The sequence below is a fragment of the Achroia grisella genome, unplaced genomic scaffold (genome assembly GCF_030625045.1).
Source record: "Achroia grisella isolate CSIRO2021 unplaced genomic scaffold, CSIRO_AGI_Agris_v1 utg2831, whole genome shotgun sequence".
In the NCBI taxonomy this organism is placed as follows: Eukaryota; Metazoa; Arthropoda; class Insecta; order Lepidoptera; family Pyralidae; genus Achroia; species Achroia grisella.
The window spans coordinates 37,292-57,564 of NW_026712773.1; the positions used below are offsets into that span (position 1 = coordinate 37,292).

At 32.6% G+C, this 20,273-nt stretch overlaps 1 protein-coding gene across 1 annotated transcript in view; it reads left to right on the top strand.

The window, feature by feature from the left end:
* The first annotated feature begins 8,246 nt into the window (after positions 1 to 8,246).
* The window catches only part of LOC131843189 (calmodulin-binding transcription activator 2-like), a 52,277-nt gene continuing 40,250 nt past the window's right edge, over positions 8,247 to 20,273 (top strand). The window contains 1 exon segment of the mRNA XM_059191803.1: positions 8,247 to 8,366. Within this exon segment, the coding sequence (XP_059047786.1) occupies positions 8,247 to 8,366 (120 nt within the window).

The window sequence follows — 20,273 nt, forward strand, 5'->3', positions numbered from 1 at the left end:
TTACAGTATACTGCAGGCCTTGCTGACATTAAAACTTACTGAGACAAAATCTGTAACCTGTATAGGACATTCTATCACATCCATACCTCTTGATGAATTATAACAGGGACGTGGATACCACCAGCACAACCATATATTGCTCTATCAGGTACAACCACAATTAATACCCACAGGGACGCAGATAATACCAGCACAACCACATGTTACACTATCAGGTACACCCACAATTAATACCCACAGGGATGTGGATAATACCAGCACAATCATATATTGCGCCATCAGGAACAACCACAATTAGTTCCCAAAAATCCTCAAGCACTAGTCACAACTCTTCATCTTCTTACCGTCAAAGGTCGGGACGACAGTCATCTTCAAGATACCATCAATTAATTTTTTAATAATAAAATACCTTATCCATAAGACAGATTCCAAAAGTGAGACTTCATAGGAATATATGACAGCAACGGAATCTTTAATAATTTTGTCAATATCAGCTAAGTTTTGTAAAGTCCACATAAAGCCATTTATATATTCCTCTACAATTTTTAAAATGAATCTTCGCTCTAATGCCAATGTTAATATGTCCTATTCCTCTTCATCCATCTTCAAAAGGCATCATGTAATCATCAACGATGTCCATTTTACGTGGACTACTGCTTCACCGACTACCGTGAGGCATATCTTCACGAGTGCCTTTCTGTTATTCCTTGCCTTCTGATCCGCGCCGTAAGCGCATATTCGTGACCACAGATCCTAGAATTGGGCATTTTAAATATCCACGAAGGATACCCTTATTTACTAGTAAAAGACAACGACGGAATTGATGAGGAATTCGACTTACTATGTAAATTTTTCTCCGTTTTCTTCGTGTGACATTTTTGACAGAAAATATTTTTTCTTATTAACACAAAAATATTCACAATAAACCGTCTTCTTCAAGGAATTTAATTTAAAATCTATAATGTGTTAAGCTCGTGCTGATAACGTGTTGTAGTAATAAGAAAGAAGACTAGGTAAACGGAGAAAATACATATATTAATATAATAGAGAACTGACAATTAGGAACAGAAAGAATGAATTGAAGTATCAAAAAACAAGAATGTAATATAAAAGAACTATAAATTCAAATACAAATTTAGAATATAAAATACATATCTGATTAGCCAGTTACAACAGCTAGCAATGGGGTTATCAATCCACATTACTAACAATCCCTTTCCCCCCTGTAGGTCAGGTTGACCCACACATGGTACCCCTGGAAATTAACTGGCGAACTGACCTGAACTCATCCTAATTTTATCATCCTCCACTGTTTCCCTGCCAACGTAAACCATTAGCGCAGGCTGGTGTACCATTCCATTATCATCCATAAGAAAAAAAGTCATATACATATATATATATGCTCTATCTGTTACTTGCGAATTCACATGGAATTGAAATATATAAAATCTCCTATTATATATTCTTATCTAAAAAAAAAAATATATATAAAAAATTTCTAAAATAAAAGTATTCTAATTTACCCCTTATATTAGCTATCTAGAAGTGTTTGTTTCTTTAAAATAGATTCAGCGATTTCAGAGATTAGTGGAATAAACAGACAGACAGACAGTAAGACATTTTTTTATAATATATATTTTATATCTATTTCCATATGCATCTGTTAATTTAAATTTACAAACAAACACTTACATTTTATTCATTTATATACATAGATGAGGCCACAATACTTTAAAAACAAAACCGTTAACAATTTGCATTCATAATATTTAGGTTCGTGTATGGGCCGCATTATTCTTTCTTCGATTGAGATATTTATTCGCTATTTTACAAGTCCTGAACGTTTGTTTATCGACGTTATAGGGCAGTAATTTCGACGTTTTTCAACGATAAATACCAGAAATGTGGGTGAAATTATTCGGAACCGATGATTTATTGGGCCGCCGCTTATCGTGCGATTGTGGGAACATGCAGATTGCTCGCCGCTAAGTTTTAATGCTTCTATTGTATCCAACTAATTTATTGGCTTTTTTGTTTGTTTATTTATTCGTTCGTTACAGGTTTAGATAAGTTGTTTTGTAATTCAATTCTCATCTGTAAGTAGATGTAACAGAGTCTATATTAAATTGTATTAGTTATTAGTATCCGATTGGGAATCATTTCAAGAAATTATGCAAACAACTGTTTGTTAAAAGAATACTATATATTTTATAAAATATATATATATATATATTATAATATTCTAATATATATAATATTCTAATTCTATTCGCTGTCTCTCTACTCTACTATACTATATTGTTATTGCTGAAGTGACGGTCCACTTGATAAAAAGTGGCAAAATAACATAAAGCAAAATAGTTTAATTCACAACATAAGATTGTTCACGACCTCGGTGGTCTGGCGTTTAAGCATACCACTTTACTTCTGATGGTCGCGAGTTTGATTTCTCGCACGTAACAAGCAGTAATCATGAGTATAATTTGTATCGGTCTGGATATTTTCTAAGTGTGTTATGTATGTATTTACAAAAATAATATCTAAGTAATTATATCAGTTGTATAATACCCATAACACAGGCTCTGCTTAGCTTGGGACTAGTTAGTTAGTTACCTTTGTGTGAAATACCCAAGGATATTATTATATATAATACAAAATTCATAAAGACATTCAGACCGGTCCATTACTTTATATATATACGGTTCCTCTGTTATTAGTGCTAATCGGTGGTTTGTATTCACACACTTAAACTTATGTAAATTGTAAGTAAGAATAAATTATTTAAAAGAGCAACACACAAGTTTCTTGCTTGTTCTTCTTGTGATGAGACAGCATTCCAAATGAGCGGTAGATTAAAAAAAAAATGTTATGACTATTCAAAAGTGCTTCAATGTAAGTTTATTTGAATAAATGATTTTGTATTCTATTCTATTCTGCGATCACAGAGAAGAATTGGGTTAATTACAATCAAAGGCAAACATATATACAGCTATAAATCGCGGAAACGCTATCCCCTTTCAACAGCGGGCACTAGCAGTAAACATGCTCGGCTCCAAAGCCGAAAAATCCGTCGCATATTTTAATGAAGCTTGAAAGGGACAATAAAAATAATTTACGCGAAGCGCCGCGGCGTCCCGAACCAGGAATTATGCAGGCTTTAATCTCACCGCGGACAAATAGTCGGCTATAAAGGACTTCGGCCCCGACAACGATATATCATGTAAACGAGGAGTGATTTAACGAAACAGGGGCTTTTACGCCGAGTAATTATTTAGAGAATATTTCTAGTGAAGTCAAATGTTTACTGAGTTTGAATTTACAATATCTTCTGTTTGGGTACCTCTGATTCACCTATCTTGGTCTTTAAACTGCTTTATTTCTAAGCTGTGTTTTGGTTTAAATTGTAACTAGTTACTCACCCTTCGCACGGGTGTACTTGTATTATATATATAAACCTTCCTCTTGAATCACTCTATCTATAAAAAAAACCGCTTCAAAATCCGTTACGTAGTTTTAAAGATTTAAGCATACATAGGGACAGACAGCGACAGCGACTTTGTGTTATACTATGTAGCGATAATGACTATGTAATAATATAACTGAATCTAATATAAGTGTATGTATGTTTCTATTTACAATCTTGTTATTACTAAAACTCGTGCTCTATCGTTGCCCTCTAACTATCACCTCTATCACAGCATTAGGTTGGAAGAAATCTGTTTTTGTGGCAACCCTTTGCTCACATTTTTGTATATTGTATATCTATCATTTTTATGATATAAGTTCATTTTTTTAAAATTATTATTATAATAATCTATGCTAACATTATATGTTTATATATTGTCTATAAGTTAGTATTCTAAACTATGTTGATTAAAATTTATAGAGAAGATATATAGATACTGAAGTTGAGAAAAACTTGCAAGAAACTCTCTATAAGTTTTTACTCATTAATATTATATTAAGTATACTGTTCAAGTATAATATACTTGAAGTATAATATACTTCGTATGTAATTCATTTTCGTTTCGTTCGTCGTAATTCATGCGTTACCATTTCTGAAGACTAAGATGTCAAGCTTAACTTGTTTTAAATTGCACATCCTAGTGCAGACTAAAGCACAGCTTACAAAGTAAGGGTGATGGCTGAAATAGGCTAATTATTAATTAATTTATAAGAAAATTAATAGATGGCGTTGTATAAAGATTTATTTATTGTTATTTTTCGATTACTATCAGTAGATAACCTTATCTTACTCATCAACCGAAACAGTTAACTGTGCTGTGGTAATCGTTTACCATCAGATGGCTCATATGCTTGTTTGCCACCATCTTCATTACATAGTATAAAACAAAGTCGCTGTCGTTGTCTGTCCGTCCCTATGTATGCTTAAATATTTAAAACTACGCAACAGATTTTGCAACGGTTTTTTTAATAGAATGGTTCAAGAGCAAGCTTTATATGTATAATAGATGTACACCCGTGCAAAGAGTGGATAGCAAATTACATATAAAAATTACGTGTCACGTTGTTTGTCCACGGTGGACTCCTAAACTACTGAACCAATTGCAAATTAAATTTGCACATTGTGAGCAATTTGATCCAACTTGAAAGATAGGATACATCTCAATTTATAGTCGTAATATTATTTTATTCAAGAACCTCAGCCACATCAAAGCGTGGCCGGATCTGCTGGTCGTAGTATAAAAAGTAAAACAGTTTCCAAAGCAAGCTGCTTATCGGCTGAAATATATAATACGACTTTTTACAATCTCGGTATGTAAATTTAAAAGTTTTGGACGTACCAATCGTAAGCCCTGTTGATGGATAGATCGCGATTTTAAACAAAAAAATCTGCACTAACACAGATCTCGTGGATTTATGTATCGAATACCCGATTTATTAGTCCAACAAACACCATGAATCTGGTTTTTGTCCTTTTTCCGTCCAATATAACGTGTGGTCATGACGTTCGCAATATATGGGATTTACCAGATCGTGGGCTTATTGTATATACAAATAAAAATGCAACGAAAAATATGCCTTCAGAACTATGTAGAGTTACCTAATAAGTAATGTTTACAGAATATTGGAGGGAACTGGCTTTCGTGGCACAGGTACACCTATATCGAAAGCCAGGGCTAACTATGTTTAATTGTACCGTCCATTTATGAATAAAGATTATTATTATTCTTTAAACTAAATTATTATTTTTATCTTTTCTGTCTCTTCTTTTACAAATTTAAAAGAAGGTAATACGGTCAGTATTACCTTCTTTTAAATTTGTAAAAGAAGGAACACGGAATTTAGCCAAGTGTGGGAGAGGTTGTACTGTGTGAAGATATTATTGAGGAAATTATTATTATTATTATTATTTATGTAGTTAACAGGACATAAGAAGTCATGTAATAAAACAACACACCAGTTTCTTGCTCATTCTTCTTGTGATGAATCTGTGTTTCGAATGAATGGTAGAATCAAAAATATGACTATTCAAAAGTGCTTTTAATGAGTTTATTTTAATAAATTTATTTCTATTTCTATACTATACTAAACAATTGTATGAATACTTGATTTTTTTTTGCTATCAATCCGTACATAATATAGTTTAGTCAAACGGAAATCTATTATAAATCCATACATAATATACTAAGTTCAGCGGAAATCTGAATATCAAGACTTTAGACTTTGATAAGTGGGGGCTAACGGGTTTCGACTTTAATTAAAAAGGCAATAAAATCTGTTTTGAATTCAAAGACAATTTTCAACACTATATTATAAGGACAATATTGTTCCTTAGTGTATTTACTAAAGAACAATATTTCTTCTTATAATATAGTGTTGAAAAACTTCCTAAATTTTTTTTATTCTACGTTGGTGGCAAACAAGCTTTCGCCCTATCTGATGGTAAATGGTTACAGGTAAATAAGTAGTTCATTCCACAATCTAAGCATACGCGATAGGATACTGGTTGATGGAAAAGACGGATATGGTTGATGGATTTTTATTCTATTGATGAATATTATTTTGCGCTGCCGTTTTACATCAGAAATGTGACTTTCAAAATAATCAGACGTATATGAAATATAAGCAACCATATTTTATTATTTCTGCTGTTTCAGATTTGATTTGATCCCGGCCAAAGCCTGGTCATGACTTTCTAATACGCTTTTACATATTCAGTGATACTTTACTGTGAAACCCATGTTGTAAATCGGTATTGGGCCACGTCCACACTGGGCGTTACAATGTAATATGTAACATTGTAATATTCCCGAGGGGCATTGTTCATTTTAGTGTTATTGTGTATGACAGAAATTATTGCGACACTTTCAAGATTCTGTGCTCCATTTGTAATCTGTGGAGCGTAGTTTTTTATATGTATAACTTTGTTATATTTAGGGACAGTGCATTCGAGTAATTGACTGTTTGCGTCGTAACTTCTTTATGGAAGTTCATTATGCTGGCACGTAATATAAAATATATAATATAATATAACATATAACATGTTATAATGTAATATAATATTATATATAGTAAGTAATGTTTACAATAAAAAAAAAACTTAAAATCTACTCATATACATATGTACATCATACGTGAGAAAATATAGGTTCCTCACACAAACTTTAATTTTTTAATTTGCTCCCAAGATCTAGTTTATCACTATATAATAATTTATCAAACTTTATTGAGCTGTTCAAGTTACCTATTATAGTATTTACTCCTAATAAATTACTTCATTTTTGTATTATAAATAGAAGAGTCTATGTATATGTATATATGTTTTGTTGTTTTTATACAACTAAATAGCGGAAATGATCTCAATTAAATTTAATGGAAAGGTAGACAGTAACGCAATATAGTACATAGACTACACAATATTTAAAAAGCAGACGAAGTCACAGGTAATGGTAATATATTATTTTATTGAAATGCCAATACTCATGTTTATCGAATACCGATATATCGATATGTAATTAAATACCAATACACAAATTTACCGATATTCCGATATGTATTATTAATACGTTATTGTGAACACGGCTTTATTTACAAGCGGCCAAGATAATTCGGTCATAAACCCGGTCAGACGACGCTGGTTTTACAACTTTGCAATAAATCCAGACTTCCTGGCCGTATCTATCATAATTCAAATGATTTTAGCCGACTCAGCATTTCTCGGGGGCTCGTAAAATTATCTTATTAGATTTTCGAATTTACAATTCGAGATTGTGAATGTTTTAAGTGGCAACATTATCTTAATTGTAACGTTAACACTTATTAAACTTGTGTAATGTATATGAAGTCAATTCAATTAAATTTAGTTACTAAAACATGGACAATGATGGTGTTAAAATTATAATTATTCCAAACATGCCCTGCCGTTTCTGGCATGTAAAAATTACACTAATATTTTAAACTAACTGTTCCCGCGCCTTCGTCCGCGTAGAATTTAACTTTATTTTTCTAAAATAAATTTTATCCCCTTGGTGCTAGAATTAATAAAAATCCTTTCTGAGCGGATGCCTACGTCATAACATCTACTTGCATGCCAAATTTCAGCCCGATCCGTCCAGTGGTTTGGGCTGTGCGTTGATAGATCACTACGTCAGTCACCTTTGAGTTATATATATTTAGATTCTTTAAACTATGGAGCCCATTGCAATGATATGCAAATTTCTAACATCAAAAGAATATATCAGTACGAACGAATTGATATATTCTTTACTTTCAGATTCAGGAGTTCCTGAGCCTAGAGCGTTCAAGTAAATTCTGAAGAATCCGACATGATATTGTCGAACAATTCTTCGGAATTTGCAGTTGCCTTTTAACATTGGACCATCCTATCGATAGAGAATTCATCGCCACATGCTAGAACCTAAGGCATCTCTGATAGTACGGTTACAGAGGAGCTTACTTCCGCGTACACTTAGATCGTGGAATAAACTACCTGCCGAGGTTTTCTCTGGAGATTACATCATAAGATACAAGAAGGGTATAGATTTCCTAAGGTTTTGCAACGCGCATGTGACACCCCTGGTGATTCAGTGTCATAGGCTACGGTAACCGTTTACCATCAAATGGTTTTGGCTGTATGTTTGCTTATCACCGTCATGGTATAAAAAAATCTTCTCACATATGTATTAGTACAAAATTGTATGCTACATATTATAAGCTATATGATACATATATGTAAACTAACAGTGAACATATTTTATTGTTCCAGGCCAAAAAGCGGGTCAATGCTGCTATACAGCCGCAAGAAAGTCAGGTACCGACGAGATGGATACTGCTGGAAGAAGAGGAAAGATGGCAAGACTACCAGAGAGGACCACATGAAGCTGAAGGTCCAGGGGACAGAGGTAAGCAATAATAAATATTTTTTAATACTATGTGAGTACCTATATAGACCCTTCTGGTCTCAAACTATGCGTACCTTGTAATATAGATACTAGATTAGTAATAGATAAACATTTTTTTGTAAATACGCAATACCTAATATACATAGATAACACCCAGGATGATAATCATAGCTGTGAATATAAATGTTTGTACTTTATGAGGAATCGAATCCGCGACCATTTGAAGTAAAATCACCAATCATTCTCTTATATCAAGGGGATGATAATAATTTTTTTCTCAGGACGATTTACACAGCCCCATCTAGTACCAAGCCAAGCAGAGCTTGTGTTATAGGTACTAGACAATTGATATAAATAGGTAAATTGACATATAATACATTTACATCATTATAATCTTATCATAGTAAAGACCCAAGGGTTCGACCCTTACATCAGATACTTAAAAAATAATTGCTTGGGTAAAACAACCCCTAATGAAAGCACTTGATATCGCTAGCAAATGATATTTAGCCACTGAATCCTCCATCCTGTCAGTATATACACGGACAGCTCAGCTTGAAAGGGAAATTGAAGAAAGCAAAATTGCTTTGAAACGTTACACCAATTGAGTTTCGGTTTTCTTTTCAAGGAAAGTGTTCGCTATCATTTCCATTTTAATTCTCAAAGATAATTGAACAGTATTGGATATTTCGCAATGATTATTATTTGTAAACTGCTGTTGTGGCAGCCTTAAGTAAAACAGTAATATTATATTGTCGAAAGATTTAATTTATTTGTTTAAGAACTGCTTGTGTAGAGAAGGTAATAAAATTACATATAATTTGTTATTGTTATATGTAAATAGGTACATATAAAGATAATTAATTTTAGGTGTTCACTGAAAACGAAATATGGAAAGTAAATAATGCATAATAGTTTGAATTTTCAAAGAAAATTGACCATAATTGGATATTTCTGTAGGATTTTTATTTGTATACTGCTTTTGTAACTGTATTATATTGTTGAAATTGTATTTTTTGTTTTGATGGTGAAAACTTAATAGTAAACTTTACGTGCCTAAAATAATATAAAATAATGATTATAGGTACATTATAGAATATTTCTGAATAATTTGTATAAGTACTGCTTGCATAGAGATCTAAATAAAAACGAATTAGGAAGGATATAAAATTACATATAATTTGTTGTTGTTATATGTAACAATGTACATATAATGATAATTAATTTTATGTGTTCACTACACACGAAACACGAAATTTATGTCGTGGTACGACAGCCTCGATGGTCTAGTGGTTTAGCACACCGCTTTACTATCCGATGGTCGTGGGTTCGATTCCTCGCACGATACAAACATTTGTATTCGTGAGTATGATTGTTTGAATCGGTCTGGGTGTTTTCTATGTATAATATGTATTTATTTACAAAAAAAAAAGTATCCATGTATTTATATCAGTTGTCTAGTACCCATAACACAAGCTCTGCTTAGCTTGGGACTAGATGGCGCTATGTGAATTGTCCTGAGATATTATTATTATTATATTATGTGTAATACTACACTTGAATGTTCTAATAACATCACTTTACATATAATAGTAATTATTTAAATTCCATTAATAATTTAATACATATAATTACATATATTCATTACTTACTCATGTATTTATTTTTATTCATTCATTTAGGACCTTATGATCACCCGTAGGTTATTAATTACTCATGTTTCATTTTTTGTGTATGTAAATGTGTTTATTTATGTTCTGTAGATAACCATATCTATATATATATGTTATTATATGTAAAAATATGACCTACACGACTACATTTAGGAAGTATATAAACTAGAATACTTAACATCAATAATTTCATGCAATACCGACAAGTTTTCGAGCTCTAACAGCGAATAATGAAGTCGTAAATTGCGTCCTACCAATACATACATATAACAACGGGGTGTTATCGTAATTGTTGTTAATGCTGCGACTCACACGCTACAACTTTCAAGGAATTTGTATTCATTCCAAGCTGTACTATGTTGTATATTATTGTATTATTTTCTTGTATCTATATTTTGTTTAGATAGATAGATAAAATTTTTATATATTATACTTTTAAAAGTATAATATATAAAAATTTTACTGCACTTTTTACGGCACTGTAAATTTACAATATTTATAAAATAATGAGTATAAGTCTGTTTTCTATGTATGTTTGGTAAATATAAAAAAAATGTGTTTGAGTATTGTTATAAATTGTGTAGTATGTAATAGTAGTAATAATACAAACTGATTAGTTGGAACTAGATGGCGCTGTGTGATTTGTCTTGTGGTAAAAATTTATATAATAATTGATTATTTCCAACCACTTACTCGTTTTTCAAGCTATGTATATATTGTTACACTCTATATAAAAGTTAACATTCTCATATCAACGATGTTTTTGTGTACTAAAACTGAACTTGAATAATTAAGATTGTTTATAATTAAGAGTTTTCAATTCAGCCATTTAATTTATTTATTTAATTACTATTGCCATATTATATTAACTGTGCTATTGCTAACTAGTTTTGTTTTAGTAGTATTAAAATATATATAAGATCAATATAATCTATATTTGATCTTATACATATTTTAATACAAAAGAAAGTTATTAATCTTTTGTAAGTAGTTCCAATTAATTGATTGATAAGAAACAATATTCTTAATAATTAATTCATATATTTTCAAAAATAGAATATGGAGAATAAATTGGACAATTATAAAACAAGTGCTGACTCCAATTAACGGCACCGCTTTCGAGCTTAATTGGTCCATATTTATTTATTCATCAACTCGTGGCGAAGGAGGTCAGATAAACAGACTTCGTTTATTTCGAATGTATATTAATTTTGGCGTTCGAATGTTTGAATCAAATTACAATAATGCGAGTTACGAATATGAGAATACTAGATATGACTGTTATTAATGTTTCTAGTCAAGAGTCGATCGGGTTCGTATTTTGAAATTTCGAATTTCGAATCGGGTACACATGCAAGTACGACTAGGGAATACATGTCTTTATTTAAGTATCGATAGAGTTTGTATTTTGAAATTTCGAATTGAGTACACATGTAAGTACGACTCGAGAATGTATGTTTTCAGTCAAGAATTGATAGAGTTCGTATTTTAATTTTCAAATTTCGAATGAGTATACATGTAAGTACGATTCTGGTTCTTAAAGATCCTTACATGGTTTGCGTCATTTAGAACAAATTAATTTTTGTATGTATCTATGTAACTAATTCCTTTTAGTACGGTTTATTTGTAAGTAATTATTTGATTAAATTATTGTTCCGTTTTTACACACATCTTATATAACACCGATCTTCAATAATCGTGTCCAGTAACTCGTAAGACGTGATTTCTAAAACAAACGGTAATTACAATTGAAATTAATTGAAAACAACAACTTGATATAAAACACTATGCCAAACGGTTTGGCCAGCTTGGTAGTAGGCCAATTAAACTCTTAATTACATTCTTTGTATAGAGTCATCTGAACAGGCACCTCTGTTTGTCCTACATGTTCAGCCGTATACAAGGCACATCGCACTTGTTTCAATAATATTTCGCCGCACGTTAGTATGCTGCCTGAAATTTTTTTGTACTACGATGCTGGCAAACGAGCATACGGCCCATCTGATGGTAAATAATTACCATAGCCTATGGACGCCTCAGGCACCAGGGGTGTCACGTGCGCGTTACAATTGGAATACTGCCCAGCTTGATATTGTAAAAAAAAAAATGATCAAAAACCTCACCATTTTGAAGTCGGGTCATAATTATTAATCCACTAAATATAAGTACCTCTAGCTAATAGCCAATACAAGGCCTCTAATTCAGGCACACCGTACCTGTTCCAATGATATTTCGTTGCACGCTAGTGTTGTTGCTTGAAATACTATCCAATTTGATAGCAATCCAATTGTACAAAAAAAGGAATCAAAAATCTCACAATTTTGTAGTCGGTTAATAGTTATTAATCCACTAAATATAAGTACCTAAAAGCCAATACAAGGCCTCTAATTCAGGCGCACAGTACCTGTTCCAATGATATTTCGCTGCACGCTAGTGTTGTTGCTTGAAATACTATCCAATTTGATAGCAATCCAATTGTACAAAAAAAGGAATCAAAAATCTCACAATTTTGTAGTCGGTTAATAGTTATTAATCCACTAAATATAAGTACCTAAAAGCCAATACAAGGCCTCTAATTCAGGCGCACAGTACCTGTTCCAATGATATTTCGCTGCACGCTAGTGTTGTTGCTTGAAATACTATCCAATTTGATAGCAATCCAATTGTACAAAAAAAGGAATCAAAAATCTCACAATTTTGTAGTCGGTTAATAGTTATTAATCCACTAAATATAAGTACTTAAAAGCCAATACAAGGCCTCTAAATCAGGCACACCGTACCTGTTCCAATGATATTTCGTTGCACGCTAGTGTTGTTGCTTGAAATACTATGCAATTTGATAGCAATCCAATTGTAAAAAAAGAAATCAAAAACCTCACCATTTTGTAGTCGGTTAATAGTTATTAATCCACTAAATATAAGTACCTAAAAGCCAATAAAAGGCCTCTAATTCAGGCACAACGTACCTGTTCCAATGGTATTTCGCTGCACGCTACTGTTGTTGCCTGGAATACTGACCAGATTGATAGCAATCCAATTGTACAAAAAAAATTATTAAAAAACTTCACCATTTTGAAGGTGGTTAATAATTATTAATCTACTGAATACATATAAGTACTTAAAAGCCAATACACGACCTCTAATTCAGGCACACCGTACCTGTTCCAATGATATTTCGTTGCACGCTAGTGTTGTTGCTTGAAATACTATGCAATTTGATAGCAATCCAATTGTAAAAAAAAGAAATCAAAAACCTCACCATTTTGTAGTCGGTTAATAGTTATTAATCCACTAAATATAAGTACCTAAAAGCCAATAAAAGGCCTCTAATTCAGGCACAACGTACCTGTTCCAATGGTATTTCGCTGCACGCTACTGTTGTTGCCTGGAATACTGACCAGATTGATAGCAATCCAATTGTACAAAAAAAAATTATTAAAAAACTTCACCATTTTGAAGGTGGTTAATAATTATTAATCTACTGAATACATATAAGTACTTAAAAGCCAATACACGACCTCTAATTCAGGCACACCGTACCTGTTCCAATGATATTTCGCTGCACGCTAGTGTTGTTGCTTGAAATACTGCCCAAATTGATAACAATCCAATTGTACTAAAAAGATCTCACAATTTTGAAGTCGGTTAATAGTTATTAATCCACTAAATATAAGTACCTAAAAGCCAATACAAGGCCTCTAATTCAGGCGCACAGTACCTGTTCCAATGATATTTCGCTGCACGCTAGTGTTGTTGCCTGGAATACTGCCAGTTGTGGCCGAAGTAATTAGCGTCGGGCGTCCTTGAGTTTAAGTTAAAATTATTATTACCACATATGTGCTAACGGTGACTTATTGTATTCATGATGGTCTAACAGTATGGTGCAATTTATACGATACGAGCGGATTTGGACTTATTAAACTACACAAATAAATTTGTTTGTTATTATCAAAAAAAAACTTTATACAGTTATATAGTAAATAAAAATGTACACAGAAAACATAATTTATAGTATTTCATTTAAATATGATTATTTATTTGAAAAATTCACTTATTGTGTAAGTTTGTAAAGTAAATTAAAAATAAAAAGAAATATTACATTTTCTGTGTCACTCTATTGTAGGTAATACGCATTGCTTATCCTAAAATTCATATCTTAAATTCTTATCCTAGATTTTTTCCTATATTACCTTATATTTTGAATATATTCTAGAATAGAATAGAAAATTATTTCTTCAAATAAACTTAATTTAAGCACTTTTGAATAGTCATAACAATTTTATTTATCTACCGCTCGTTCGGAAAGCTGTCTCATCACAAGAAGAACGAGCAATAAACTTGTGTGTTACTGTATCACATACTCGTATATTGGTACTGTAAGTCTTACTAATAAACGTGGAAGTTTGTGAATGTGAATGGTTGGAAGGATTTTTGTTTCTTCTTCACGCAAAACTACAGTATGAATTTTAATTAAACTTTACAACAATATAGCTTACACATCAGAATAACATATGGGTTAAAAATTTTACGCGGACACTGCTAGTAAATAATATGTTTACAATTCACCTTATCCGCTGCAGGCTATAACTTGTACCACAGCGTAACCGAGCACGCAAGACTGTCACTGCTTTATGGGCAAAAAGGCCGCTAAAGTGTACGTAGAAGGCGTACAGAATTAAGTCTTTCAGATTGTACTGTAACAAACACGTTAGATCTCTGTCGCTAAGATATACAACCGGCGGAATATAACTATCAGTCTAGTACATTTTTTAATATATTTATTTTATAAGGGTAGAGGAAGACCGAAAAAGAGATGGATGGACTGTGTAAAAGACGAAAGGGAGTAAATAACGGGATGACTGCGAACAGAGATGAATGGAAGAGAAAAACATATTACGCCGTCCACAAATAAATGGGATAAGGAAGAAGCAGATGATGAATCTAGTCCATCTTGTAAATAAACAATGAGAATATATCATCACGACTGGTAACCTAGAAACGGTAGGCAGAGATGTCGTGGTAAATGTAACACTTTACATGCCCATGTTTAGCTAGGATTTTTTTTTTCGGACTACTCTAATGCTGTTGGCCGCAGCTGGCCTTTACAGCTTCACCGGACGTTAGGGGGCGAGTGCAGATGGCACTCCAAACCAAAGGAAGGACTTGGACTATGGAGGCCTGAAAGCCAACTCCTGCCTGACGGATACGACTTTAGTCTGAGGGCACCACTAGGGGTTCGAACCTCGGCTCAGGCCGTCGTAATTTCGATCCCTGTTTGAATTGGACGGGGGATCGATCGGAGGGGGTTTTGCTCGGTGTAATTAAAAAAATACACACAAACTTTATGGAGCATGCTTAAAGAATAAAGATTTTTTCTTAATCTTAATGTTGAATACTTAGTGAATTAAATAAAATATATTTTTTTGCTCGAAAGGGTAGGCAGAGATGTCGTGGTAAATGTAACACTTTACATGCCCATATTTTGCTCGGTATATACATATTTATATTACATTGACATGACAATAAAAATATATGAAAATTCTAAAAGAAAATACCTTTAAAATCGCTAGAAAAATAAACAGATATAAAAATGTGCAAAGAGTTTGCAACATATTGGTGTGATAGAGATATATTATTATTATTATGATTTAGATTTTATACAAAGTCTTCTTAGGGTGGTATACCCTAAGAAGACTTTATATAAAATCTAAATCATAATAATAATAATATACCACGATAATTCACTCAGAACCATCCAGTCCTACGCTAAGCAGAGCTTGTGTTGTAGATACTAACTGAATTAAATATATGGACAGACTAGCTTGTGCCCGCGGCTTCGCTCGCGTTAATTTATCCCCTTAGGGGTGGAATTTATCAAAATCCTTTCTTAGGGGATGCCTACGTCATAGTAGCTTTATACATGAAAAGTCTTAGCCTGATCGGTTTAAAATTGACTAAGTTTTATATAAACTTTTATCCCCTATTTTATCTCTTAGAGGGTAGAATTAACCAAATTTCAGCCCGATCCGTTCAGTGGTTTGGGCTGTGCGTTGATAGATCACTATGTCAGTCACCTTTGAGTTATATATATTTAGATTTTTGTAAAATACATACATAATATACATACAAACACTCAACCGATAAAAGCAGTCATGAATCATATATGTAACTTGCGAGGAATCAAACCCATGACCATTGGAAGTACGGCGTGCTACACCGCTAGACTATCAAGGCCATCAAATATATTAAACAAAAGATATCTTGGTATAGATAAAACAATATGTTACTATAAAATAGGGAACAACGACCGTTCTTGTCTAATTGTTAGGTGGGCTGGCGTGCGGCCAGTGGTGACAATTCCTACCATTGTGAACTGACAGTAACGATGGTACCTCCAGCAATATGTTTCTTGTTTTGAACATAATTCTTCGCAAATGTTTGAAATGATAACGAAGTAGGTATACGAGAGTATGTAATACTAGTAATATAGTAGCAGTATATACATATTTCTCCTGGAAGGCCTCCAGCAAGCTGGACTGACGATCTGGTCAAGATCGCTGGAAGGCGTTGGAGCGAGCAGCGCAGGATCGTCGTGGAGATCTTTATAGGAGGCCTTTGTTCATCAGTATTCCGGGCTGAAATGATGATGAATATTCTTTATTGCATAGATATTGCATCAATATCATAATTTAAAGACAATGTGAGCAAAGGTGAACTTATCCCTCTTAACAAGAGATCTCTTCCAGTCGACCCAAAATGTCTATGTGTGATTTATTTTGTTTCTCAAAAAGTAGTTTATATTTATTTCATTTTATCAATCTTGCTATTTGGCAGTTTGCATTTATACAAAATCTTAAATATGTTATAATAAAAAACATGTATTTTAAGGAGAAACACGCAAGTTTGTCTTTCTTCGTGTGAAGTCTGCTTTCCGAATGCAGTGGTGGAATAAAAAAATATTATATGGCTATTCATAAGTAAAAATATAAACATTAAGTTTATTTGAATAAACATTATTTTTAATTTTTTGTATATTACTATTTTTAAAAGAATGTTATTAGACTATTTTTTAAAAGAAATTAAAAAAATGTTACTAAAAGAATGATAATTTTTAATTAGAATGTCATCTCCGTGGATACGTGTACCTCAGTCTCATCTATTCAGCCGGCAAGCAGCTTCTTTTCTAAGCTATGTCTTGGCGACCGATCGACGAACTCCTTTGATATGATTATTATTTTTAAATTTATATAATTTAGAACAGTTATTTTTTATATGTCAAGTTATTTGATATACTTCACTTTATTATTCACTCATTGACTTTTAGATAGTTCGCAACTGTATTCCATTATATTATAATATCATAAATTACGTGTTCTCATTATTTAGACACCCATACAGTCCACTGATCCATTACACTTTAGTTCCGTTGGAGTGTGATATAAAGAAGTAAAAATACAGGATATAGAGGCATGATATCTTAGTCCTCCGATAAAAAACAATGCATGATAGATATATACATAGATAAATTCTTTATTCACAATTACAGACACATAACATACATGAGATACAGAAAATAACACGAATTAATAAAGAAATGTAGGTGGCTTTATGTGCCGCAAAAGTGAAAAGGTAGCCAACTCAGCATAATGCTACAGATAACTCTGCAGCGCTGATATTCTGTTGGCTCCTTACTTATAATATCCTTATTACTAAAAAGACGGAGATATGGAGACATGACATTTTAGTTCTCTGGAACTGCAACGTATAAATAATAATCATAATAATTTATTTATTTACTTGCTACATGTACTAATGTATAAATAATAGTAACTTACTATGTAATAGTAAGTACATGATATGCAGCACCCCGTAGAGATATGCAACTATTGAAAATGTCATAACTATTTTAATACAATATGTCGTTAAATTTCTTTTCCTTAAGAGCAGTATCACGGGCGTCATATGATAACGTGATGTCCCTAATGCTGCTCATCTTTATAGTAACAACCTGAAAGCAAAAAGAATTATTTTCACACGATAAAAAAAAATGGGACGAGGTTAACCGAAAGGCAAAGACCCTAGTAACACTACTCGTAAAAGTTTATAAAATAGTCTAATAAAAGTAAAAGAATATTAAAACTGTTATTGTTCTAAATACCACATCCCTGGATAGTTTTCCTTTTTGCATACTCTGTGTGAGGTTAACGTTTAGTTATTATTTGCAACCTTGACCGAGCCTGTCTTTTGTTTATATTTAACGTTTATTGTCGAGGATTTTGGTACAATTAAATACCCTTTTTGAGAACACATGCACGCTTTTTCTTCTAAAGTATTTTGTAAATATTTTATTACTGATATACCTGATTAGCCTGTAAACCAACTTTCATCGTCGAGGATTTTGGTACAATTAAGTACCCTTTTTTGTGAATACAACTTTTTCTTTTGAGATATTTTCTAAAGAATATAATGACTAAATATTTTATTATTGATATACCTGATTGTTACTTTAAATGTGACAGTCGTAGATAGAGACATTGGTAATTATCTACGCTGTGTTTACACGCAATACTTGATATACCCCGTATTATACACAGGACAATACACACAGCGCCATTTAGACCCAAGTAAGGCTAGCTTGTATTAGATAACTCATACATATGCATATATTTTGTTTCCATAAATACATACATATTATACATAGAACACACCCAGACCGATACAAACAATCATGCTCATACGAATATAAATGTTTGTGCCGTGCGAAGAATCGAACCCGCGACCATAGGACTAAGGCGGTGTGCTAAATCACTAGACCACCGAGGTCGTCGATATATACTATATTTATCCATATATAAGTTACATTATTAAAAGCTATCTGCAGAGATACTAAAGAGTAGAAAGTAGATAGTAGAAGTAGAGTCTACTTATTTCAGCTGCCAAACAGCTTGCTTTGGAAGCTGCTTTTCGAGTGTAGAACGGTGATAACCCATGCTGTTGCTGTGGTTACATGACATCCGTAGCACTATTCATGTATGTATATAGGCAACAGTGACCACTTACCATCAAGTGGGTTTATAGTTGGCCATTGGGACAGTAAAGTCCTCGAGTAGCGACCGCGGAGCGGAAGACGCAGCGTGGGTAGGCCTCCGACAAAGTGGACCCACGATCTGGTCAAGATCGCTGCGCATGGTCATGCGCCGATCGTCATGCAGGTTTTTAGGCGAGATCTTTGTTTAGCAGTGGACGTCTTCCGCGCTGAAATGATGATGATAATGATGGGCTTTGAGCTCATTTGCTATTCGATTTACTTCAAAATCTAAATCGCATATTCTTATTAAATGAGCACAAAAAACTAGTTATGCAAGTTTTATCAATTACCGAAAATCGAATTCATAACCTTCATATAGTCGAGTCCTATGATACTTGTCTACCCAAGCGCACTGCAATTAAGTTTTAATTAACTTTTCAAACATTTTTTTGCCGTCGGTCGGCTGAACATGAAAACGAAAAGTTTTTAATTCGCCCAATACCGAAATAAGGTTTGGAAAGCGGTACAAACAGCATGTAGGTACTTGATAATCCAAATAGAGTTTATTGAAATTTTACACATGAATTCTAACTGGGAATATCATAGAGGGAAATTGTTGTAGAGTTTTAAAAGTTTGAGAGCAAACTCAAATCCATTACTGTAAAAAAAACAACTAATTGTTGTTTTTTAATTCGCCAAAGCCCACATAATATTTTTTTTTAATAGGCAAATTTTAAAATAAGTTATAGAAAGCATTAGAAACGGTATGTAGGTAATTTTACACAGGAATCTAACTGGGAATATCAAAGAAAAGGAAATCGTTGTAGAGTTTTAAAAGTTAGAGAGCAAACTATGAAATTCACGACTTATTTATTCAATTACTGTAAATACCACTTAACTGTTTAATTATTTTATTCGACAAATTTTGAAATAATTTATAGAAAGTGGTAGAAATTATATATAGGTATTTGATAATCCAAATAGAGTTTATTGGAATTTTACACTGGGATTCTAACTTGGAATTTCTCTCTAGAAATTGTTGTAGAGTTTTAAAAGTTAGAGAACAAACTTAAAGAGCAAACTATGAATTTCATGGCTTACTTAACCAATTACTGTAAAAAAAAAAACTAGTTTTTTTTAATTCGCCTATACCCTCGTAATTATTTTTTTTAATAGGCAAATTTTGAAATATGTTATAGAAAGTTG